This window comes from Adiantum capillus-veneris, chromosome 27, assembly GCF_014529385.1.
Source record: "Adiantum capillus-veneris isolate H3 chromosome 27, ASM1452938v2, whole genome shotgun sequence".
NCBI classification, from domain to species: Eukaryota; Viridiplantae; Streptophyta; class Polypodiopsida; order Polypodiales; family Pteridaceae; genus Adiantum; species Adiantum capillus-veneris.
In genome coordinates, this window is record NC_140957.1 from 78,769,549 (window position 1) to 78,796,291 (window position 26,743).

The 26,743-nt window shown below is 44.4% G+C and overlaps 1 protein-coding gene across 1 annotated transcript; it reads left to right on the forward strand.

Annotated features, from left to right (window-relative positions):
- The first annotated feature begins 2,044 nt into the window (after positions 1 to 2,044).
- On the forward strand, positions 2,045 to 25,613 carry LOC147422255 (wall-associated receptor kinase-like 6). Its single transcript, XM_086503315.1, has 2 exons — positions 2,045 to 2,686; positions 25,061 to 25,613. Exons 1-2 carry the CDS (start codon positions 2,180 to 2,182, stop codon positions 25,097 to 25,099), a joined length of 546 nt encoding a protein of 181 aa, XP_086359441.1. The 5' UTR covers positions 2,045 to 2,179; the 3' UTR covers positions 25,100 to 25,613.
- The last annotated feature ends 1,130 nt before the right edge of the window (positions 25,614 to 26,743 follow it).

Genomic DNA, 26,743 nt, shown 5'->3' on the forward strand with positions numbered 1-26,743 from the left:
ACAAGGTGATCAATGGTGCTATGATGTTTTCAAACACCTGCTTCTCCAAATGCATGCTTGCCATTCTTTTCGACCCATTTGCTCATCTTCATTTCCACACATCCAAAAAACTTTGCCATAAGAAGACCAACCATTATAGTCCCATAGTTGTCTACATTGTTTACATCTTCCGCTTTATGCAAAGGTTTAATCCAATTTGTACTTCCATCATGAGGGATTCCATGTTGAAGTGCAATGTTAAACATATCACATAGCCAAAAATGTTTTTTCTCACTTGTCCATTTTAGCGTCGGAGAGAGCTAGTACATGCGGCATGCTAAGGTGCCTAGGGGTGAGGAGGAGGTGAGAGGGTGTCTTGGGAGGTGGCAAGGAGATACTACCATGTGGCACTCCACCATCTAGAAACCCACCCACCGTAAACTTTTTATGTAGATTATATAGAGTGTATACATAAGAGATGCTTATTTAAAGGATTTTAATGAGCTCAAATGGCTAGGATGATGCACGTCGCGTATTGAAAATAAATCCAAATGGAACGACTCTCAACAGCATGATGATATATGTATGAAGATCCATGCGCAACTAATTGATTCACTAATAAGAATTTTTAGATGAAGGATTTAAGAGTTAGTTTTCTCAAAAACATGGTTGCCAACTAATTAACAAATGGTTCCAAACCCAAGCTATTCCCATGGTTGGTTTCCATGCTGGTTGCAAATCCTAGATGGTTGTCCTACTCCACTCCTAGTAGATGGAGCAATTGGGAAAACACACTACAAACAAACGTTCACAAAACTCCTTTTCCTTTAAAAAAAATGGTGGTTCCAAAATGGCCTTCTCTCTCCTCTTTCTTGCTTTTAATTCATGTGAAAACACACTCAATTGTTCTCAATTGCCAACTTGTTGTTAACCAGCTCCCCATGTAAACTGACCCTAAGCCTCTTGGCACAAGGTAGTTGCTGAGCAAGACTCTATTTTGCGTGACATCTTCCTCCTCCCTAGACCAGTATTATTGCCAGGTATGTCATGCACACCTCCACACTTCTTGAATAAGATATGCTTCACACATTGCATCCGTTTAGGCAAAGGGTATAAGAACCCCTTGGAAGGGATCTATTTTTGTCAAAAATTGGAAGAGATCTATGCACTTTTTTGAAGATCTTGATGCACACTCTAGCTTGTAACAATGCCTCTTTCTGATGCATGTCTTGCTGTAGAAGTGTTGCCATGGCTCCCTCAAGTTGGTTGCAAACAATGAACGTGACTTTTGAAAGAAGGGTGGAGAGAGTGTAAACCACAATGGGATGTACTTGCCCATTGACACTTTTCCTACAAATTTCACCTTTTTCCTTTTGAAGGCCATCATCAATACTCACCTTGTGATACATGATCGACATTGTTAAATTCTCTACAAGTATTTTCTTAAAATAGACCTATAAATATATTAGCAATAAAGCATTTGGTTTCGTGAAAATGAATGCTCTACCTACCTACAAAAATTTAGAGAAAATAGTGTGACAAATGTGTGTGTGTGTGTGTGTGTGTGAGAGAGAGAGAGAGAGAGAGAGAGAGAGAGAGAGCATGAGTTAATATCTTTCATTGCACTCGTATGCGACCGCGCACTCACAGACATGTTTTCATACCCATGATTTGACACATTCTTGTATCTACATAGACAAAACCTCGAAAACCTTGGCTGAGAGTGCTAATAGGAATAACTAATCTTGATTGTTGAAGTTTAATGTCTTTTTCAAATTACGTACCACAAACAATAGCAATGACCATCTTCAACGTAGGTGAAAAATATTAAGTCTCTCTCTCTCTCTCTCTCTCTCTCTCTCTCACTCACTCACTCATGTATGCATTTTACATACTTATGTACTAGTGTAGCCAGCTCTCTCTCTCTCCCTCTCCCCCTGCGTAACTGTGTTTCCCGGACCTACAGGCGGCACTTCCGGATTGATCTCCTGTTGACGCGTGTGGGGGGGGGGGGGGGGGGGGGGGGGGGGGGGGGGGCGGAATCCCTACCCCTTTATCTATTAGTATAGATGTGCACTAAAACATTCTCTTGCCGATCGTAGCCATCGTTCTCGTGGGCTTGGCGATATGTTGGGTGGCAGTCTTTGCAGTATGGTGGAATCGAAGGGTAAAGAGGAAATACTTTCTGCAGAATGGAGGCATGCAGCTTCAAGATGTCATAGCGAAGGCCGGGGGCAAGAGGCAGAGCAGGCTCTTTACAGCAGAGGAGCTAAAGGCGGCCACCGAGAACTATGCCAAGCATATGAAACTTGGGGTTGGTGGCTTTGGCACTGTTTACAAGGGTATCTTAGAAGATGGACAGCTTGTCGCCATCAAGAAGGCGAACTTCGGCACAGGCAAAAGTGAGGACTCCTTGAATGAGCTCAAGATTTTGCTGCATATCAATCACAGGAACATTGTCCAACGTCTCGGGTGTTGCATGGAGATGGCTGTGCCTTTGCTTGTCTATGAGTATGTGTCTCATGGAACCGTGAGACAGAATTTGGATGCCAAAGCTGCAGGTGTTGTGGGTTGGGAGCAAATACTTAAAGTGGCCAAGCAAACTGCAGAGGCACTTGCTTATCTTCATGCTGCTGCCTTCCCCCCCATCCTGCATCGTGATGTTAAGTCCTTCAACGTCTTACTCGATGACAATCTGGATGCTAAGGTAACAATTAAGGAAAGCGTCTCACTATGTGACAGACATCAATGCCAACAAACAGATTCATATACACATGCATTCATCATCGATATAGAAATACATACTCACATACTTCGGTATACGCATGCATACTTCTATTCCAAATAGATATACCTATATTTATGAATTAACATAGTAAACAAATGTCTACTCATATAATAGTATATAAGTACACAGAGGCCTCTAATCTCTATGATCTCTCGGATGATTCGGGCTAAGGCCTGAGTGCCACATGAGATTATTCGAGTTGAGCTAGCTGCCCCCCCTCTCGTAGTTGAGGCCCTTTACTAGATCAGTTTCCTTCATGCATAATTTATGGGACCTTCCATGAGACAGATATGCTCGGCTAGCCCTTGAGTCATCCCGACAGCTAGCGCTACAAGGGGACATAGCATGTTGGTATGGGCAGATGACATCACGGTTTCAGTCACATGGCTTCAGCATGGATAGACTGCCTCCATTCTAGTACTCCTTGGATGCACCCTCCCTTTCTCTCACCCAGAGAGAGAGAGACCACTAGATTTATACGTCAGGATTTTATTCAACTAGATACCAAAAACACATGGATAGAGCCGGTACAAGAGTTGGGCACGAAGATGGCTTTCTATAGAGAGCATCTCCTCCAACTAACAATGGATGGATATGTGCTCAGACCGGCCTACATGGACACTCATTTATCCTATGGGATACGATGTGCTATTGGTCAGCTGCGCACATCATCGCATCAGCTAGAGATTGAGACTGACAGATTTAGGAGGGTTCCAACACAAGCCAGGATATGCCAGGTGTGTCATATAGAGCCAGAGACAGAGTTACATCATATTTGTCATTATGAGATACGAGGCCGCTTTCACTGTCTATTCAGAGAGGGCTTTGAACCGTTGGCCACAGTCATGAGATATCAAGATCAGAGACGTCTCGGGTTGTTTTTGCTAACACAGGGAGAGTCTCTTGAGGAGACCAACTAGGTGGAGACATTCATAGAAGGAGATCACTGACTTCTCTAGAGCAGGGACTCAGCAGCCGGATGAGCATGCTTCACAGCAGACTTCAGAGCACACTTCTACCAGAGGTATGTCCACTAGAGGTATATTAGTGGACAGATCCATTGAGCTCGGGAGAGCTAGACGCCCACGTCTACGGGGACGACCACGACATTGATGGAGGCTTCACCAGAGAATCAAGGACTATTCTAGCACGACATGGGAGACTCCCAATACGACTATTTACAGAGGCGGACATTGACGAAGCCATTCAACAACTGGCGCAATACTTTCTCGGACAACACCCGATGCTGGGCATCCTCGGGCATGGATGATGACGATGATGACTTTCACTCTGACGATTTTAGTCTTTTAGTTTTAGTCTTTGACTTTACTTCATTTTATTTTTGTACTCAGACATTAGATTAGATCCACAATATCAGTTTGGTCTCATAGGTCATTTTGGCCTTTTGAAGACGTTTAATATAACATTTCATTTCATTTCATTTCAGCTCTCTCTCTCTCTCTCTCTCTCTCTCTCTCTCTCTCTCTCTCTCTCCTTCCTTGGTCTGTACGCTTCTGCATCGTCGACTTTGACATGATATTAGAGCTCTTGGTGAAACTTTGTGCTTGAAGACCCTAGGCGGAGAAGGAGCTGCAGCAAGAGGAGAAGACCCGTGAAGGGAGAAGATTATCTCCCTCATCGCTGACAAACCCCCTTTTTCGGCGTTTCAAAACGTTGCTATCCCTCAGTCCCTAGCACTTTCGTGTCATGAGCACCTTGGGCGGCGTTGTTGTCTTCCCCACCGTATTGTTTTAGAACGCTTCCTGGTAGCCTCTTGGCAATACAATGGCAACTCCAACGGCGCCCCCACTACCCAGGACGTTTTAAAACGCTCTTGCCCCTGCCCTTGGCGGCATTGTTGCTCTTCCCCACGGTTGCGTTTTGAACCGCCGATGCCGGCAACACTTGGGGGCCCTTCGATTTCCAGCGTTTTAAAACGCTGCTCCTTGACGGCGCTCCTTGACATTGGCGATAGGCCCCATCCCTCTTTTTCGACAACAAACGGCCATCAATTAGCGTTTTGAAATGCTAGGAGCCGGTAGTATTGAGTGGCATTTGTCTGTTGAGAGGATTAAAGTCGGCCACCTTGAAGATAAAGAGTGTGCAAGCCATAGTTTTTAAAGCCATGTAAAAGCACCTTTTTGCAGAGGAGGGATATCTTGGGTGAATTCAAAGAATGGAGCCCACTTCGTGTGGAGCTCTCTGTGCAGAGGGTGTGAGAGCGGCTTGGAAGAGGCGAATAGATCGTAGCTCAAGAGAGGGACAACAGATTTTGCGGAGCCACTTAGGAGTAGCAGATGAGTGGCCCGGCTTGGGAATTGGTATGACTTGGAGATTTTGCGGCTTGGTTAGTGCGGCCATCTATTGGAGTACGAGAAGAAAGCCAGATTTCCAGATCTTGCAACTTCAACATGGCCCCCCCTTGCTCGAGCACCAACGACAAATGGAACGGTAATAACTATGCTCATTAGAATTTGATCGTGCGACTGTGGTTCTCACGGAAAGACTTATGGGATATTGACGACGGCTCGAAGTCCTGTCCTACGAGGGATTCCAACAAAAGGTACACCTGCCTTCAAGATGACAAATATCTCAAATTGTGTGTCGATTGGGATGCTGCTAATGCGGAGGCAATGTCAATCATTGCGGAATCTATCACAAGGCGGGCACCACGTGCCAATAGAAAAGTACAGACTTTTAGCACTTCAATAACAACTGAACTGAAAGAGAGAGACGACACGCGACTTGGAGTGGCGGAATTCCACCCTAGAGAGTATTGGTCCCAAACCTTGGCGCCTCTTTCAGTATTTCTTCATATTACTTGAACTCGGTACAATGCCGCTACTCGCGCTCTGCACCTTCTCACTGAATTGTGTCAGAGAATGAGCCCTCTGCACATATTTAAAGGCCCCATGGCCCATGAAAAGCAGTTTACATGAAAAGCCTTTAAACTCAACGATGAGGCGCTGAAAACGCAGATGCTGAAATCTGCGTTTTTCGGGCTGAATCTGCAAACTATGCGGGATCTGACCGTGTGGCGAGGATCTGCTGCGGAAAGGTGAGATTTGCGAGGTTTGGGGGCTCTGCTGCAGTGTCTAGATGCTGAAAACTGAAAACGTTGGTGCTTACCGAGGTTCCGTCGCGATGAATCTGCAAAACGTCGAGGTTGATTTGCAAACCAAAAACGCTAGGGCTGGTTCTGTCCTGTTGGAGAAATTTGCTAACGCTAGGACTGATCTGCTGTGTTGCTGTGGAATCTGCTAACGCTAGGGCTGATCTGCTGTAGTGCTGTGGCCGAGGCTGATCTTGATGCAAAAACGCTGGGCCTTCTGATGGCTGAAAACGCTAGGTTTACCGCCGGTGGGGGATCTTGTTGAGAAGGTGCCTGTTGAACGCGAAGTTCCTGCTGCCTCTGTTGCCAGATTGTGCTAGCGCTAGTTTGCTTATGTACTTGCTTAGTGAATTTGCCCTACCCAGTTCCCAACAAAAGTCGCTTAATAAATAAGTGAAAAATGGCTAAAATAGGGAAAATAGGTCTATGCACTGTAAAAATGCTACTAATGGGTTCTGATGGAAATCTGATGGTCATGTTGTGGCAACCAGAGGATATGCATCTAATCTAAGTGTCTGGACATGCACGGTCTGCGAACAGACTCACAAAAGTGCAAGATCACTTCCTATTCTAGACTAACTGAATTGGACTGAACCCTTGTCATAAAGTAGCTTGTGCACGTACACATAGGGTTAGATGTGTCACGTGACATCTCTTCATGAGAGAGACTAATCACATCATGCATACTACCCGAATCAAACAAGATCACAATGCGTGTACTATTCACATGACCATAACACTGCATGAGAAACTCATCTACATGATCATGAGAAACTTCGGACAATTAGTGTTCTCATTGAGTGCATTCACAGATGATGTGGATTTTGTGGGTTCTTTAGGTGCTTTCTTAGGAGAGTCTCGTTTAATGTGACCTTTAGTGTGACACTCAAAACACCTTCCGTTCTTTTGGTATTCGGTGCATTCTTCAAAACTTAGCCTACCTCCTACGATTCCTTGAGCAGATTTTTCATTAGGTGTCATGTCACAAGACGGGCACCACGTGCCAATAGAAAAGAACAGATTGAACAGACTTTTATCACTTCATTAACAACTGAATTGAAAAGAGAGAGACAACAAGCAACACGGAGTGGCGGAATTCCACCCCAGAGAGTATTGGCCCCAAACCTTGGCGCCCCTTTCGGTATTTCTTTATATTGCATCAACTCAGTACAAGCCAGTACTTGAGACTCTGCACCTTCTCCAGGAAGCATGCCAGAGAATGAGCCCTAGCCTCATATTTAAAGGCCCTTGGCCTGAAAAGCAGTTAAAGTAAAAAGTTTTTAAAACTCAAAAGCTTTTGGTCCAAAAAGCAATGCCAAAAGCTACCAGCGTAATTTACGAAAATCCATACAGCCTGCCACGTTATCATCCCAGCGCAATTTTCGAAAATCTGCCACGTCATTAGTTTTGGCGTATGTCCAGATCTTTCTTTATTTTCTTCCTTTATGTCACTTGGGGCCCCATCGAACGGGGTTCCCATAAGTTGGTAGGACTTCTTCTGTTACTTGTTCTTCTTTAGGGTTTAGGCCCCTCGGCCGACATCTGCAAGTTGGCTCCATTCTTTAGGCTTTGACACGTCAACAATTTGTTACATGTCAACTTAGGGGTTTCCTGAGTTTTAGCCTTTTCTTTAGGTTCATTGTGAGAGTTCTGTGCTCTAGATGCAGAAGAAGATAGAGAAGAATAATTACCATCATGCTTACCAATGGTCTTACCATGCTTACAATTCGGTTGGTCTTGAGAAGTGAGAAGTCCTCGATTTGTTCACCTTCGGCTTGCCTTTGTTGTGCTTCATTTCTTGTGCTAAGGCAATTCTGACGGCATCATTATAGTCCTTGGGGCTGAAAACTTGCACATCGAACTTGATGTACTCGTCTAACCCAAAGAGGAAAGCCTCCTTGCGATCCTCATCGGACTTACGCAATTTAACACCAATCTGCAAAATACGGTTAGAAAAAGACATAACAGCGGATCCATTTTGCCTACGACCACGCCAATCTTCTTTTAACCAATCAAGGTATTGTGGTGGCATGAAGCGAGCCTTGAGCTTGTCTTAGAAGTCGACCCAACTGAAAGAGAGGGGTACGCCTTCCTCGGCACGCTCAAGATGCTCAGTCAACTGTGACTCCTGCCAAGCTTGATACCAATTAATGGCTTCAACTGCTACATACATGGCCGCAGTCAACACATGTTTTCTTAGTCGCAAAGTTAGCATTAAATTGATGCAACCAAGAATGAATCATAGATGCATCCATCTTACCATCATACTTACTAAACGTCAACTTCTCTACTGGTGCTACGTGATGACTCGCCGACCTCCTTGAGTGGCTCAGTCTTTAAGGAGAGTACCTGTAGGACCAACTCTTGCATGCGTTGGTCTCTCTTCGCCTCTCTCTCTCTAACTCCATAGCTGGTCGCTTTTCTTCGGCCGCTAGGCGTTGAGTCTCGCGTGCTTGCTCATGCTCAAGCTCCATAGCTGCCCTTCTTTCTTTGGCTGCTAAGCGTTGAGTTTCGCGTGCTTGCTCACGCTCAAGCTCCATAGGTGCCCTTCTTTCTTCTCGATCGCGGTCCATGGTGGCGCATTGCGTCTCTTGTTGTAGCATCATCTCCATCATCGACTTGACCAAAGTCTCCATAGGGTTTGGTGCAATCTGTGGTGTAGATGGGGATGGGGGAGGACCGGGGAACAATTCTCCTGGTGTAGAAACTTTGTCTTCTCCAACTCCACTCTCATCAATTTCATGCAAAGTATCCATTCCGCTTTGGGTGATGCCTAATCACTGAGTTCTGGGGTTCTTGGGTTCTTGAGTACTTGGGTACTTGGGGTTCTTGGGGTTTTTGAGTACTCGGGGTTCTTGGCTTGCAATGTGCATTTAAGAAGGCTTTTCTCTTACCCAAGCTCAACTCCTTCCTGCGGGTGCACCCCTTGGCTACCATGCGCTCACACCAAGGTTGCTTTTTTCCACCTCACGTCGATTGGCCTACCGCTAAGTACAAGGTCCGCTCTCAATGAGTGGAAAAGAGGAACGAGGGGAGGCTGGACAAGCCCTTCTTTCTTGGGTTACCTGCCTAGGAAGTGTTGTGGAAAGCTTGTGAGTCTGTACGCGGGCTGTGCATATCCAGGCACTTAGAGTAGCTGCATACCCTTTGATTGCACAACCCATGATCACTAGCATTACATTCAGTACCCAGCATGAGTATGTTCCAGTGCATGAACCCTTCTTTACATGAACGACCTTTTTTCATTTATTTATTTTTGAGAAAAAGATTCTTCTATTAGTTAATAAAACTTCCCATAGGGCTACAAACACCTCTACCAGAGAGGGCTGCATCAATCACAAGGGGAGACTCTCCCAATGGAAAAACATGTACAATGAGGGCTAAATCAAGATATGGGAGGGAAAAGCCACACAGGTGGACGGTAGTGCCATCTGAGCTCACCTCGGACCATGGTGAAGAAAGTCCCAAGGCGCCAGAGTCGAGGAACTCCTCTCTATGCTCCCGCATGCAATCGGAGCTGCCCTGAAGTCTCTTGAACTGTCCCCTGAGAGTCTGAATCAACTCAAGCCAAAAATATCGTACAGTCTCTGATGGTGGCACAAGGTGAGCCTCAAAGATGCCAAAGCAGCGGGCCCGCCAAATGAACCAGAGTGTCAGGCCATAGACGAGCTTCCAACACACCTCTCTGACTGCACCATTCCTGTGGGGTAAGCTTGTAGCAGGCTGGAGTGTAGGTCGACCTCCCTGTATCACTATCATCCTGTTGGTGGAGGATAGCTCAAAGTGAAGTGCAAGGCCAGTGAGAGTGGACCAAGAAGCTGCCTCCCAAGTGTACTGTCGTGTTGTGGAAAGAACTGGCATCAGCCGAAGGACCCGAAGTCAAACCTGTTGTGCCATAGGGTAGTCCCACAAACACTGACGGTGACTCTCCAAAGGATGTTCACAAGCTACGCATGCTACCGAATTGCCACTATGTACTAGTGTCATGTGTACATCTAACCCTATGTGTACGTGGACAAGCTACTTCATGACAAGGGTTCAGTTCAGTTTAGTTAGCCTAGAATAGGAAGTGTTCTGGCACTTTTGTGAGTCTGTTCGCAGACCGTGCATGTCCAGACACTAAGAGTAGATGCATATCCACTTAGAGTACCTAGTTCTACACCCACTATTGGGCACTGACGACGTTAGTGGGGATGTCGTGGTATTTAGTCAATACTATGCATGATGGAGCTGATGGTTATATTGTCTTGTGGGTGACTACCATGGGTCTATACCTTGCACTTTCCTTTAAGGGTGAATCTGCGCTTATCCTGGATTCATCTAGGTATATTTTTTAGTGTATAGCGGACATGCAGACTTCACATTGTGAAGTTTTCGTCCGAGTTACGAACAATTGATATTGTGCTAATTCTTTCTATCTCTTGTGGTGCGTATGCCCTATCAACTATCTCATTTTTGTGCTAATTTTTTTGATTTAATGCTTCTTTTAGTGCTAGGCTTCATTTTGGCTGAGTCTGCCCTTGATCTCCGGAGTCATGACAGAAACTCAGTACGTTGAACTTTGTGTTGATGTATGCTCATGTGTGTGTGTGTGTTGTGTTTGGGAGCATATGTTAGTACCTAGTTCTACACCCACTATCGGGCACTGACGACATTAGTGGGGATGTCGTGGTATTTAGTCAATACTATGCATGATGGAGCTGATGGTTATATTGTCTTGTGGGTGACTACCATGGGTCTATACCTTGCACTTTCCTTTGAGGGTGAATCTGGGCTTATCCTGGATTCATCTAGGTATATTTTTTAGTCGTATAGCGGACATGCAGACTTCACATTGTGAAGTTTTCGTCCGAGTTACGACCAGTTTATATTGTGCTAATTCTTTCTATCTTTTGTGGTGCGTATGCCCTATTAACTACCTCATTTGTGTGCTAATTTTTTCGATTTAATGCTTCTTTTAGTGCTAGGCTTCATTTTGGCTGAGTCTGCGCTGATCTATGGAGTCATGACAGAAACTCAGTACGTTGAACTTTGTGTTGATGTATGCTCATGCGCGTGTATGTTGTGTGTGGGAGCATATGTTAGTACCTAGTTCTACAGCCACTATTGGGCACTGACGACGTTAGTGGGGATGTCGTGGTATTTAGTCAATACTATGCATGATGGAGCTGATGGTTATATTGTCTCGTGGGTGACTACCATGGGTCTATACCTTGCACTTTCCTTTAAGGGTGAATCTGGGCTTATCCTGGATTCATCTAGGTATATTTTTTAGTCGTATAGCGGACATGCAGACTTCACATTGTGAAGTTTTCGTCCGAGTTACGACCAATTGATATTGTGCTTATTCTTTCTATCTTTTGTGGGGCGTATGCCCTATCAACTACCTCATTTGTGTGCTAATTTTTTCGATTTAATGCTTCTTTTAGTGCTAGGCTTTATTTTGGCTGAGTCTGCCCTTGATCTCCGGAGTCATGACAGAAACTCAGTACGTTGAACTTTGTGTTGATGTATACTCATGCGTGTGTGTGTTGGTGTGTGTTGTGTTTGGGAGCATATGTTAGTACCTAGTTCTACACCCACTATTGGGCACTGACGACGTTAGTGGGGATGTCGTGGTATTTAGTCAATACTATGCATGATGGAGCTGATGGTTATATTGTCTTGTGGGTGACTACCATGGGTCTATACCTTGCACTTTCCTCTAAGGGTGAATCTGGGCTTATCCTGGATTCATCTAGGTATATTTTTTAGTCGTATAGCGGACATGCAGACTTCACATTGTGAAGTTTTCATTCGAGTTACGACCAGTTGATATTGTGCTTATTCTCTCTATCTTTTGTGGTGCGTATGCCCTATAAACTACCTCATTTTTGTGCTAATTTTTTCGATTTAATGCTTCTTTTAGTGCTAGGCTTCATTTTGGCTGAGTCTGCCCTTGATCTCCGATGTCATGACAGAAACTCAGTACATTGAACTTTGTGTTGATGTATGCTCATGTGTGTGTGTGTGTGTGTGTGTTGGTGTGTTGTGTTTCGGAGCATACGTTAGTACCTAGTTCTACACCCACTATTGGTCACTGACGACGGTAGTGGGGATGTCGGGTATTTAGTCGATACTATGCATGATGGAGTTGATGGTTATATTGTCTTGTGGGTGACTACCATGGGTCTATACCTTGCACTTTCCTTTAAGGTTGAATCTGGGCTTATCCTGGATTCATCTAGGTATATTTTTTAGTCGTATAGCGGACATGCAAACTTCACATTGTGAAGTTTTCGTTCGAGTTACGACCAGTTGATATTGTGCTAATTCTTTCTATCTTTTGTGGTGCGTATGCCCTATCAACTACCTCATTTGTGTGCTAATTTTTTCGATTTAATGCTTCTTTTAGTGCTAGGCTTCATTTTGGTTGAGTCTGCGCTTGATCTCCGGAGTCATGACAGAAACTCAGTACGTTGAACTTTGTGTTGATGTATGCTCATGCGTGTGTGTTGTGTTTGGGAGCATATGTTAGTACCTAGTTCTACAGCCACTATTGGGCACTGACGACGTTAGTGGGGATGTCCTGGTATTTAGTCAATACTATGCATGATGGAGCTGATGGTTATATTGTCTTGTGGGTGACTGCCATGGGTCTACACCTTGCACTTTCCTTTAAGGGTGAATCTGGGCTTATCCTGGATTCATTTAGGTATATTTTTTAGTCGTATAGCGGACATGTACACTTCACATTGTGAAGTTTTCGTCCGAGTTACGACCAATTGATATTGTCCTAATTCTTTCTATCTTTTGTGGTGCGTATGCCCTATCAACTACCTCATTTGTGTGCTAATTTTTTCGATTTAATGCTTCTTTTAGTGCTAGGCTTCATTTTGGTTGAGTCTGCCCTTGATCTCCGGAGTCATGACAGAAACTCAGTACGTTGAACTTTGTGTTGATGTATGCTCATGCGTCTGTGTGTTGGTGTGTGTTGTGTTTGGGAGCATATGTTAGTACCTAGTTCTACACCCACTATTGGGCACTGACGACGTTAGTGGGGATGTCGTGGTATTTAGTCAATACTATGCATGATGGAGCTGATGGTTATATTGTCTTGTGGGTGACTACCATGGGTCTATACCTTGCACTTTCCTTTAAGGGTGAATCTGGGCTTATCCTGGATTCATCTAGGTATATTTTTTAGTCGTATAGCGGACATGCAGACTTCACATTGTGAAGTTTTCGTTCGAGTTACGACCAATTGATATTGTGCTTATTCTCTCTATCTTTTGTGGTGCGTATGCCCTATCAACTACCTCATTTTTGTGCTAATTTTTTCGATTTAATGCTTCTTTTAGTGCTAGGCTTCATTTTGGCTGAGTCTGCCCTTGATCTCCGGAGTCATGACAGAAACACAGTACGTTGAACTTTGTGTTGATGTATGCTAATGTGTGTGTGTGTGTGTGTTGGTGTGTGTTGTGTTTGGGAGCATACGTTAGTACCTAGTTCTACACCCACTATTGGTGTGTGTTGTGTTTGGGAGCATATGTTAGTACCTAGTTCGACACCCACTATTGGGCACTGACGTCGTTAGTGGGGATGTCGGGTATTTAGTCGATACTATGCATGATGGAGCTGATGGTTATATTGTCTTGTGGGTGACTACCATGGGTCTATACCTTGCACTTTCCTTTAAGGTTGAACCTGGGCTTATCCTGGATTCATCTAGGTATATTTTTTAGTCGTATAGCGGACATGCAGACTTCACATTGTGAAGTTTTCGTTCGAGTTATGACCAGTTGATATTGTGCTAATTCTTTCTATCTTTTGTGGTGCGTATGCCCTATCAACTATCTCATTTTTGTGCTAATTTTTTTGATTTAATGCTTCCTTTAGTGCTAGGCTTCATTTTGGCTGAGTCTGCCCTTGATCTCTGGAGTCATGACAGAAACTCAGTACGTTGAACTTTGTGTTGATGTATGCTCATGCGTGTGTGTGTTGTGTTTGGGAGCATATGTTAGTACCTAGTTCTACACCCACTATTGGGCACTGACGACGTTAGTGGGGATGTCGGGTATTTAGTCGATACTATGCATGATGGAGCTGATGGTTATATTGTCTTGTGGGTGACTACCATGGGTCTATACCTTGCACTTTCCTTTAAGGTTGAATCTGGGCTTATCCTGGATTCATCTAGGTATATTTTTTAGTCGTATAGCGGACATGCAGACTTCACATTGTGAAGTTTTCGTTCGAGTTACGACCAATTGATATTGTGCTTATTCTCTCTATCTTTTGTGGTGCGTATGCCCTATCAACTACCTCATTTGTGTGCTAATTTTTTCGATTTAATGCTTCTTTTAGTGCTAGGCTTCATTTTGGCTGAGTCTGCCCTTGATCTCCGGAGTCATGAAAGAAACTCAGTACGTTGAACTTTGTGTTGATGTATGCTCACGTGTGTGTGTGTGTTGGTGTGTGTTGTGTTTGGGAGAATATGTTAGTACCTAGTTCTACACCCACTATTGGGCACTAACGACGTTAGTGGGGATGTCGTGGTATTTAGTCAATACTATGCATGATGGAGCTGATGGTTATATTGTCTTGTGGGTGACTACCATAGGTCTATACCTTGCACTTTCCTTTAAGGTTGAATGTGGGCTTCTCCTGGATTCATCTAGGTATATTTTTTAGTCGTATAGCGGACATGCAGACTTCACATTGTGAAGTTTTCGTTCGAGTTACGACCAGTTGATATTGTGCTAATTCTTTCTATCTTTTGTGGTGCGTATGCCCTATCAACTATCTCATTTTTGTGCTAATTTTTTGGATTTAATGCTTCTTTTAGTGCTAGGCTGCATTTTGGCTGAGTCTGCCCTTGATCTACGGAGTCATGACAGAAACTCAGTACGTTGAGCTTTGTGTTGATGTATGCTCATGTGTGTGTGTGTTGGTGTGTGTTGTGTTTGGTAGCATATGTTAGTACCTAGTTCTACACCCACTATTGGGCAATGACGACGTTAGTGGGGATGTCGTGGTATTTAGTCAATACTATGCATGATGGAGCTGATGGTTGTATTGTCTTGTGGGTGACTACCAGGGGTCTATATCTTGCACTTTCCTTTAAGGGTGAATCTGGGCTTATCCTGGATTCATCTAGGTATATAGATGCATATCCTCTGGTTGCACACAGTATGACCATCAGATTTCAATCAGAACCCATCAGGAGCATTTTTACAGTGCATAGATCTATTTTTCCTATTTTAGCCATTTTTCCCTTATTATTATTAAGTGACTTTTGTTGGTAAACTGGGCAGTGCAATTTGACAAGCAAGTATATAAGAAAACCCAGCGCTAGCACTTTTTGGCAAAAGAGGCAGCAGGGACCAGACATCCAACAGGCACCTTCTCAGCAAGACCCTCCCCCCCGGGCAAGAAGACTCAGCGTTTTCAGCCATCAGCAAGAACAGCCGGCGTTTCCTTCCATTGCAGATCAGCCCTAGCGTTTTGCATTTGCACGCAAACCCGGCGACAACAGAACTCATCAGATCATTAGTGTTTTTGCAACAGAACACACATCAGCCCTAGATTTTTGAATTTGCAGAGCACCCTAGCGTTTTTGTAGATTCGTCGCGATAGGAGCATAAAAGCATGAGCGTTTTTAGTTTTTCAGCATCAAGACACCGCAGAACAGTCCCAAACCTCGCAGATCTCACCTTCCCGTAGCAAATCCTCGCCACACGGTCAGATCGACCGAAGTTTGCGGATTTAGCCCAGAAATTGCAGATTCTGAAATCTGCATTTTAAGCGCGTCGTCGTTGCATCGTCGTCATCACCGACATAGAGTCAGAATTCAACAGATACAAGATTTAAAGATTTCAGCCATTAGCGTTTTCAGATTTCAGCCCGTCTCATCATCGTCCTCACCGTTGGCAAGTCCATTGCATTGTAGAGATTTGTGCAATCAATAGTAGACCGTTCTCGCCATAGAGAGTGGGGCCTTCGGAGGAGGGTTTGACAACATTCTGATCTCGTATTCTTCTCTCTCTATCTCTCAGTCTCAACACCTTCATTCAGAGTGTTTACCACTTTGTTTGTGATCATTTGCACTCTCTCACTAAAGGAATGGAAGGCTCTTCCTTCCGAAAGTAAAAGGAACCTTGAGCACAGTTCAAAGCACTCATCTTAAGCAAAGTTCAACATTCACTTCGTTGCACCTTACATTGGTATCAGAGCTTTGGCAGTGTTCTGTATCACTCAAGGAAAGAACCACAAGAATCACAATTTCTTTTTTGCTTGTTGCGGTCACACGTAACCCAAGTCCACTTGGACGTGTCGATTCCTAATCGTGTTTTTGAAGAGTGACAGGAAACCCAAGAAAAAAGGGCTTGTTCAGCCTCCCCTTGTTCTCTTTTCACTCATTGAGAGCGGACGGTGCACTTTGCGGCCGGCCAATCGACGTGAGGTGGGAAAAAGCAACCTTGGTGTGAGCGCAAGGCCGCCAAGGGGTGCGCTCGCGGAAAAGAGAAGATCTCGTGTGAAGAGAAGATCCTTCTTTAACACAGATTGCAAGCTAAAGAAGAACCTCAAGCAGTGTATGGTCATCATCCAAAGCGGAATGGATACTTTGCATGAAGGTGATGAGCATGAGGGTGGTGAAGAAGAATTTTCCCCACCATGAGGTTTTTCCGATCCTCCCCCTTCCCCATCTACGCAAAGGATTGCACGAACTTCTATGGAGGCTTTCGACAAGATGATGATGGACAAGAAGTTGGAACGCGAAGAAAGAAGAGAGAAATGGATCGCAAGCACAAAGAAAGAAGAGCTGAAACAGAGCGTGAGCACAACAAAAGGAAAGCCGCATTGGTCCTACTATTTTCTAATGTGCAGGCGCAGATTAAAGAGATTCAGGAGGAGGAGACTCTCTCAATCTTGTCTTCTCCAAAGCACGACACACATGATTTGCATGATAATGGTAAGCATGATGATTTGCATGATCAAGATGTGATTATTCGCGAGCATGATGATTTGCATGATCAAGATGTGATTATTCACGAGCATGATGATTTGCAGGAAGACACTGATTGTTCACAAGGATGATGGTTTAGTTGATACTTTGTCTAGTGAAGCTAACCTCATTGCAAATTCGATAGATCACGAAGAATCGATCTTGGCTCTCGAGTCGAGGTCCAAAGAACCCCCACAGGAAGTATTATGTGTACGAATGATTAGTCAATACGCATTGTTCGAGTGTTTCATTCGTGATGCTTTCCTGTATTTTAGTCACCGTCCTTATGTGATCCCTTTTCATAGGCATGACATATTGTACGATGAGCACGATTCACTCATGAATGAACACGGATGTATGCGGATTTCTCATGAAAAGATGAAATGTTTGCATTCAAGGAATTCGCATTCCATGTCTCTTCCTTGGAATGACATAGTATCCGACAGAGTATAAGAAGGATTGAGCATCAAGCATCGGCATTTCCATTGTGATTTGCCATAGTTGATTGATTTAGATCAGAAAGACAAGTTTCGATTCCATTGTTTGCGTGTGTTTGATAAACGGGCTTGCACTCCGTCTATATGTTCATCTACATTGCATAAACAGTCTTTAATGAAGACTAGAATTTTTCCAGTCACTTTACATGGAATGGGTATGTTCATGTTTTTGTGTTGGAAGTGGTTTCATGAATTTTCATCCTAGGAGATTCTTGAAGAAGGTAGAAGCATGACTATAGACGAAGTTGAAGCATTGAAGGATCCACATATGACTTTGTGTCGCTTTCGGCGCGGCCCAAAGAAGCAAGCGTTGTAGACCTTTATGAAGTTCAAGTATCACATGACCCACGCATCAGAGTGGGCCGGCGAAGAGTCCTTCCTAGAATTCCAGATGCTGTTGGCGATCTCCCTCGACGCCATATAGTTCGGTACCAATACGTCACTTTGAAAAGGAGGGGATGTCACGTGCACATCTAACCCTATGTGTACGTGGACAAGCTACTTCATGACAAGGGTTGGGTTCAGTTCAGTTAGCTTAGAATAGGAAGTGTTATGGCACTTTTGTGAGTCTGTTCGCAGACCGTGCATGTCGAGAGATTTCAATCAGACGCCATCAGGAGCATTTTTTACAGTGCATAGACCTATCTTCCCTATTTTAGCCAATTTTCACTTATTATTATTAAGTGACTTTTGTTGGGAAACTGGGTAGGGAAATTTGACAAGCAACTATATAAGAAAACCCAGCGCTAGCACTTTCTGGCAGAAGAGGCAGCAGGGACCAGACATCCAACAGGCACCTTCTCAGCAAGACCCCCCCCGGCAAGAAGACTCAGCGTTTTCAGCCATCAGCAAGAACAGCCAGCGTTTCCTTCCATTGTAGATCAGCCCTAGCGTTTTGCATTTGCACGCAAACCCGGCGACAACAGGACTCATCAGATCATTAGCGTTTTTGCAACATAACACACATAAGCCCTAGCGTTTTTGAATTTACAGAGCACCCTAGCGTTTTTGCAGATTCGTCGCGACAAGACCACAGAAGCATCACCATTTTCAGTTTTCAGCATCTAGACACCGCAGAACAGTCCCAAACTTCGCAGATCTCACCTTCCCACAGCAGATCCTCGCCGCACGGTCAAATCCACCGAAGTTTGTAGATTCAGCCCGGAAAACGCAGATTTCAGCATTTGCGTTCTCAGCGCGGCGTCGTTGCATCGTCGTCATCGCCGTCGTCACCGACACAGCAGATACAAGATTTGCAGATTTCAGCCATTAGTGTTTTCAGATTTCAGCCCGTCTCGTCGTCATCCTCATCATCGTCAACATTGTCGGAAAGTCCATTGCATTGTAGAGATTTGTGCAATCAATAGTAGATCGCTTGCCATAGAGAGTGGGGCCTTCGGAGGAGGGTTTGACAACATTCTCGTGTCGTATTGTTCTCTCTCTATCTCTCATTCTCAGAACCTTCAATCACAGTGTTTACCACTTTGTTTGTGATCCTTTGCACTCTCTCAATAAAGGAACGGAAGGCTCTCCCTTCCGTAAGTAAAAGGAACCTTGAGCATAGTTTGGAGCACTCATCTTGAGCAAAGTTCAACATTCACATCCGCTGCACCTTACAACTAGCCAACTCCCCATTGATGTAGCTCTATGTGCAACTAGCCACTGGAACAAAGTGACTCGCCGTGGCTGTTTGTCGTCCCACAACCTCGCCCAAAAGGTTGACAAGAACTTAGTTGTGAGACCCTTCTCCCACCAATGAGGTGCTGCAGAGCAAGACGAGCCTCTCTCCGTGCTGCCAGTATGTGATGTCCCAATTGAACAATGTACTGAAAGAAAGGGATCCTTGGATGGTCGGCTGAGGAGAAAGGGTCCCTCCAAAACCTGTCACAAAGTGATGATGTGGCTACCGACAATAGAAACCCTAATTTTTGTCAGAAACCCTAAAATTTTTGTAAATCCTAATTTTTGCCAAAAACCCTAATTTCCGGAAACCCTAATCCTAACTATTGGCTGAAACCCTAAAATGGTTGGAAACCCTAAAAGTAGGCGGCCATGCCACGTGGCAGCAGTGTACGGATATTTCCGGAAATCACGGAGGTGGAAAAAAAAAAAGAATTTTTTTTTTGAGCGACGCAAATCCCAGCTTTTGGCTACGCTTTGGAAGATAGAGAGAGAGAAAGACATAATTGCTTTATTTTGCTCTCATTGAGAGAGAGAGAGAAATTGCTTTTGGGGCTCTGCTTTTGGACATCCCTTGTAATCTTTATATACACGGTTTAGGGCTCACTCTGCAAAGCATCTGGGCGCAGAGTCTGAGAGTGAAACCCTAACCGCTCTTTGTACTTTGACATTGATTTAATACATAAAGAAATACCGAAAGGGGCGCCAGTCTTTGGGGCCAATATCTCTAGGCACGGAACTCCGTCGGGCCAGTGCAAATCTATTGTGATCTGTGAATAGTTTTGAAGTGGTTATTTGGTGCTATCGCGATTGATTCTTGACTTGGAGTGGCCAAGTCTGTTACAGTGGTATCAGAGCACGGCCGATTTCTCTTCTACGGGAAATCTGATCCCCAAATTTTTTTTTCCGGAGCACCTATCGCTTCACGCAAGGATCAGTCGACTCCCTCTGCATCCGGAGATACGAGCAGGGATCACAACGAAGATTCCGGCAGAGAGTATGGCCCGCCTCGGCCTACTCAGGCGGAGCAAAGAGAGATGAAGCGTCGTCAATTGATCGGCGATGCAACAAAGATGATGCTCAGTTTTGCGAAGGATCCGAAATTGGCAAAATATATGAGCGAGACTTCTTCTCAGGAAGTGTATGCGCAGTGGTAGAAAACCACTCCACCACCCCTGAAACCCGCTCTCAAGAAACCTTCTGATCACAAACAATATTTAGAGAAGGAATTACAAGAGGTGGTTGATGCACGGATTGCTCAGCTTTTTGATGCGCAAAAGAAAGCCAAAAAGCACGGCAAAAAGCAGAAGGAAGGCACTGACTTCCCGAGATATTTGGGTCGTCAGTTGACATGTCACAAAGCAAAGAAACAGAAGAAGCGTGTTCGATTTGAAGGAGTACCCAATTCTTCTTCTTCTTCTTCTGACAGTTCTTCTAGCTCTTCAGATTTGAGCGAAGAAGACAGAAAAGGTAAAAAGTGAAGCAAGAAACAAAGCTTCGGAAAGGGCAAGAAAAAGGCAAAGAAGGCTAAATCTCGCCCAGAGACTGACAGTTCTACTGAGGACTCGTCTACAGACAGTTCAGATTCTGATGACGGAAACTTTTATGCGAACAAGAAGAATTTTTACAAAGCCAACGAGTATGACTTTTTTGAAGATAAAAGCAAGAAAGTCCGAGAGTTTAAGGAATGTGGCCACTCCATCAAGTTTGATACTTTTTCAGGATACTCAGGTGCTTCGAAGGCTTTGTCTTTTATACAGCAGTTTGACATCGCTTTCGCGGGAGGACGCTATTCAGAGCACTCCAAGATTCGGAGAGCTGCCTCTTACTTTAAGGGGAATTCTCGTACTTGGTGGTCCATGCTTCTTTTAAACAAGACTACGCCAGTTAAATGGCTGAAATTTAAGAAGCTTTTTATTTCTTCTTGGTTGATGCAAGAATATGAACGAGATATACGAACTGCTTGGAACCATCTTCGGATGACCAAGAAAGATACAATCAATGCTTACTGTGAAAGATTCTGGAGCTCTTTTCTACCCACCTCTTCATTCAAGATCTTGTTCAGAGAACAGATTGAGCGGTTTACCTTGGGTCTACCTACAGAGATCTGAGATCACTGCTTGGAACAGAAGTCAGCTTCTATTCAGGAGTTGATGAGTCATGCGAAGAGGCACTTTGCCATTCACTCTGGCAGTTTGACATACCCCACAGATGAGGCCATGACACAACGAGCCGACAGACTTTTGGGAATGAAAGTAGAAAGAAAAAGAGTAACCCAGAGAAAAAGGATGCACGACCCAAGCTTACTCTTGAGGAGAGAACTTGCTTCATTAGAGAGGGGAAGTGCTTTGGATGCGGGGAACATGGACATATCTACGCAAAGTGCCCTAAAAAGGCACCGAAAGAACATAATGATAAGGACGACGACAGGCCTGAGAGTTCAAGAGCAGCTGAGGAACGTGGCAGAAAAGGCAGATAGAAAAGCAGAACTGGTACCACATGGCGTGGGACTTGCACAGAATCAAATGAATGAAAGTACAAACTTTGCCGCTTTTTGGGCCAAAGTGAAGGATCGGGAAGCTCTTTTGAAGGAGCCAAGGCCAACTTCTTTTCACTTGGAATTGGCGGCTCGATTTGGAATTACGCCCGACAGACTGACGCCACAGGCGAAGTTAGTTCGACTGGCACCCGGATGGGATGTTGCCATTACACCGAGCATTGGCAAACTTCGTTTTCAATGACAGGGGTGTTCAGGGCACGCGAGTGACGTTCTACTCGGAATCCCTTGGTACCACCAGAACTACGTCGTGGTTGACTACCGGGCCGAGAAAGCGACTTTGACAAATGAAGGGCTTCAGTTTCTTTACTCATTCTTTTGGGAGAGAACTGAACGATGGATAAAGGTTGAATATGTTTTGACCTGAACAAAAGAACACCAAGATTTTTCTCCACACTCATGCCGATTGCTTTTTAGAGGGCCTGAAGATCATACCATTGACTTGATACCTGGAAGCACGTCATCGAACCGGCCACCTTACCGTGTGAGCCGAGTACAGAATGAAAAGATTATGAACCCAGTGAAAGACCTCTTGGAAAAGGGTCTTGTCCAGCATAGTACTTCACTGTATCGCTCTCCACTGTTGTTGGATTTGAAGAAAGGCGGATCTTGGAGAATGTGCATTGATTATAGAGCTCTCAACAAAATCACCATCAAGAACAGATTTCCAATTCCTAGGATCGATGATATACTCGACAGGTTACAGGGATCCTCGCGCTTCAGCAGGATTGACCTGAAGAGTGGATATCATCAGATCCGAATCGCGCTGAGAGACGTCTACAAGATAGCTTTTCGGACAACTTTTGGGTTATTTGAGTTTTTGGTGATGCCTTTTGGTTTAACCAATGCTCCTGCGACATTTAACCGGATGATGGACAGGATTTTGCGAGAGTATAGGCTAGTTGGCGCTTTCTCTGATGATATCATTGTTTTCTCGAAGAATGAGGCAGAACACAGAGATCATCTGCTTCAAAGATACACTTTTTGGGACACTTTGTCTCAGCAACAGGAGTGCAAATGGATCCGGCCAAGATAGACACTATCCGTGATTGGCCCGATTTGAAGAATGTCCATGAAGTTGGAAGCTTCTTGGGACTGTGTTCGTACTAGGACGGTTCATTCGAAAGTTTGCAGAAACCCTAAAATTCCTACAAACCCTAATTTCTGTCAAAAATCCTAATCTTGCAAAAACCTTAATTTTTGGAAACCCTAATCCTAATTGCTGACTGAAACCCTAAAATGGTTGGAAACCCTAAAAGCAGGCGGCCATGCCACGTGGCAACAGTGTACGGATATTTCCGGAAATCACGGAGGTGGAAAAAAAAAGAACAATTTTTTTGAGCGACGCAAATCCCAGCTTTTGGCTACGCTTTGGAAGATAGAGAGAGAGAAAGGCATAATTGCTTTATTTTGCTCTCATTGAGAGAGAGAGAGAGAGAGAGAGAGAGAGAGAGAGAGAGAGAGAGAGAAACTGCTTTTGAACTGAAAGCTTTTGGGGCTCTGCTTTTGGGCATCCCTTGTAATCTTTATATACACGGTTTAGGGCTCACTCTGCAAAGCATCTGGACACAGAGTCTGAGAGTGAAACCCTAACCTCTCTTTGTACTTTGACATTGATTTAATACATAAAGAAATACCGAAAGGGGCGCCAGTCTTTGGGGCCAATATCTTTAGGCACGGAACTCCGCCGGGCCAGTGCAAATCTATTGTGATCTGTGAATTGTTTTGAAGTGGTTATTTGGTGCTGTCGCGATTGATTCTTGACTTGGAGTGCCCAAGTCTGTTACAAAATCAATCTCCAGGCTGGTCTTATGGGCTGAAGACGTTGGTCCTTCAGATGCAAACACTGATGCAGATAGTTGCAAAAACGCTAGACTTGATGTTCTTGAGAAAAACGCTAGGAAGTCTGAGGCGTTGCAGACGGTTGTACCTCCTTGTGTCCCTGCCTCTTCTTGTCGCCCGGGGGCTACCTATATAGGTGCTTGGAATTGGGTCAAGCAGGCTCCATTTAGCCCCCATGATTTTGCAAAATTAATGAAGTCATTTTTGAAATAAATGACCTTATAAGAGGTGGTGGTTCACATGCAACTACAAGAATGGGTCATTGCGGTGGAAAATGCTTATGCTGGCTACTGGGTCACGATGCTACTGATCTTGGGTTGTGCAATCAGAGAGTATGTAGCTACTCTAAGTGCCTGGACATGCACGGCTTGCGTATAGGCTCACAAGGGTGCCAAAACACTTCCTAGGCTACCTAAATTGTTGTCCACATGCACATAGGGTTAGATGTGCATGTGACACTTCCGCTGCACATTACATTGAATGATTGAGTGGTGTTTATACTCATGGCCCGGACCCTTATGGTTATTTACGGGGGGAGTATTGAATGTTTGTAAAGTGTTGTTTTTACTCATGGCCTGGACTTGGATGGTTATTTACGGAGGGAGTATTGAAGAATAGTATGAGCAGCACTCTCAACGCCTCCAAGCGAGGCAGTATGCGGTATGGGGAACGTTTGGTTGTAAAAGGCCTCTAAATCTCATGGCTCGGACCTCTTTAGGTTATTTGTGAGAGGAGTGATGAGGGAGTTGTTGAACAACTCATGGCTCGGACTAGGATGGTTATTCATCGACGACTATATGTTTCTTTGTCTCGTAACATGCATATGTAAGCATCCATGTTGCATTGTGATGTGCCAACCACTGAATATTCCTAATTGGGTGAGATTGCCTGGGTATGTAATTTTAGTGCATCAAGACACTAAATTTTTAGTGTCTTGATTGCTTGGGTATTTAATTTTAGTGCATCAAGACACTTGTTTTACAGATCAGTGCGGTCTAGGTGTGATGGCTAATTTTGCTACGCCAGAATATCAAGAGCTCCGATTTTTCTAATTGGGTGAGATTGCCTGGGTGTGATGGCTAATTTTGCTACACCAGAATATCAAGAGCTCCGATATGGAATAAGAAAACTGAATGACCCTAGGGATTGACCCTCGGATATTTTTGAGATAACTTGAGTTGTTTTGTAGGTATGTAATTACGGACGATTACTCTTTTTTCAAGAAGGGGGGATGTCACAAATTGCAGATGTATCAGGCCGTTGAAGACGGAACAAGTTACGGCTCCCGGAGCCTCTAACCCTAGCCCTCTTGCAAATCCTGGACGAGGGGCCAAAACCCTAGAAGCAGTAGTAGAAGAAGTTCCCACCAACTTTCAGAACGTCATCAAAGGGGCCTAAAAATCAAAAGGGGTTAGGATTTAAATCCTAACCCAACCTAACTTGCAAGTTTCTGTCCGATGGGGCTCTCTCTCTCTCTCTCTCTCTCTCTCTCTCTCTCTCTCTCTCACACACACACACACACACACACACACACACACACACACACACACACACACTCTTCTGGGTAAAAAGTGATGACGTGGTTGCTGTATGGATCCTCCGTAATTTGCATTGACAGGGTGATGACATGGCAACTGTACGGATGTCTGCATGCTGATATGGCAGTGTACCGATTTTGGAATTTTGCGTTGGCTGTTTTTCAGCGCTAGCTTTTGGACCAAATGCTTTTGGGACTTTGTAACAAGTCAGCAATGTGGCACTGCAAATGACACGTAGAAGTTGTACGGACACCCAAAACTTTCGTTGGCTGATGAGTGGCAGCTTTACAGACATTTCTGCAATTTGCACCGGTTTATGACATGGCAACCTGTATGGATTTCTTCAAGTCATGCTAGCTGATTTGGCAGATTTTGAGCTTGCTTTGAGAGCAGTTGCTTTTGAGTTTAAGTACGTTTAGAGTAGATTCTTTTAGGGCTCTGCTTTTGGCATCCCTTGTACTCTTTATAAGTGCCTAGAGGATGCTTTTCCTATAAACTGCTTTTAGATGGCTCGGGGCCTTTAAATATGAAGTGTGGGCGCTCTCTCTCTGGCATTCTATTGTGTGGAGAGGCAGAGCAAAGCCACAGAGTTGTACACTGTTCAAACAATATAAAGAAATACCGAAAGGGATGCCATCGTTTGGGGCCAGTGCTCTCTTGAGGTGGAACTTCGCCACTCCATGTCTCATGTGCCGTGCATGTCTTTCAATTCGGTTGTTTTAAAGTGTATAAAGTCTGTTAAGTCTGTTCTTTTCCGTTGGCATGTGGTGCCCTCCGGCTACAAGGTGGCTGCGCTAGTTCTCTTCGATTTGTTGGTTGCTTGCTCTCTACAAAGGTGGCGTGGGGTTGGCTGGGATGAGAGTCTCCACAAGCGCTTTTGGACCATTCTCGCATATTTTGTAACGGGGAAGGGCACCACGTGCCAATAGAAAAGAATAGATCGAACAACTTTAAGCACCTTAAATAACAACAAAACTGAAAGAGATGCACGACACGAGACGGGGAGTGGCGGAGTTCCATCCCAAGAGAGCACTAGCCCCAAACGCTAGTGCCCCTTTCGGTATTTCTTTATTATTGCTGATTCGCAAAGTACAACAGCTGGGGAGCACCTCCTCTGCAATCTGTGCGTTGAAGAGTGCCAGAGAGGGCCCCAAAGCTCATATTTAAAGGCCTAAAGCCTAAAAGCATCAAATATGAAAAGCTGACCCCAAAAAAACACTTTTCTAAAATTTCAGGATTTCCTTAAAAATCCACCGCGAATTCCAGAATGTCCGTATAGGTGCCAGATCATCATATTTTGAGGTTATAAACTTTTCTGATTTCGTTTTGGCCACTTTCGGGTACTTTAAACAAGTTTTCTTTGACTTTTAGGGTTTTGAGGCCCCTTGGTTGCTAATCTGTGAGTTGGTCTGGATTCCTTCTGTTTCTTCTTCTTCTTCTTCAAGTTTTAGGCCCCTCGACCGGGATCTATTCCATTGGTCGGAACTTGGTGGGAACTCTTCTTTAAAAAAATAGGCCACTCGGCAAGACTTTGCAAGTTGGTAAAACTGCTTCTGTTGCTTCTGCTTCTTCTGTTGCTTATAGGGTTTAGGACCCTCGATCGGGATCTGCAGGTTGGATCTGTTCTTTAGTGGCTTGACATGTCGGCAATTTGTGACATTTTGTTGTATGTACAATGTGTACATGTTCCATCATATTTGAAACCCAAAATCACATTAGCAAAGCTTCCAAATGCATGTATTTACGCTTATTTGTACATATAT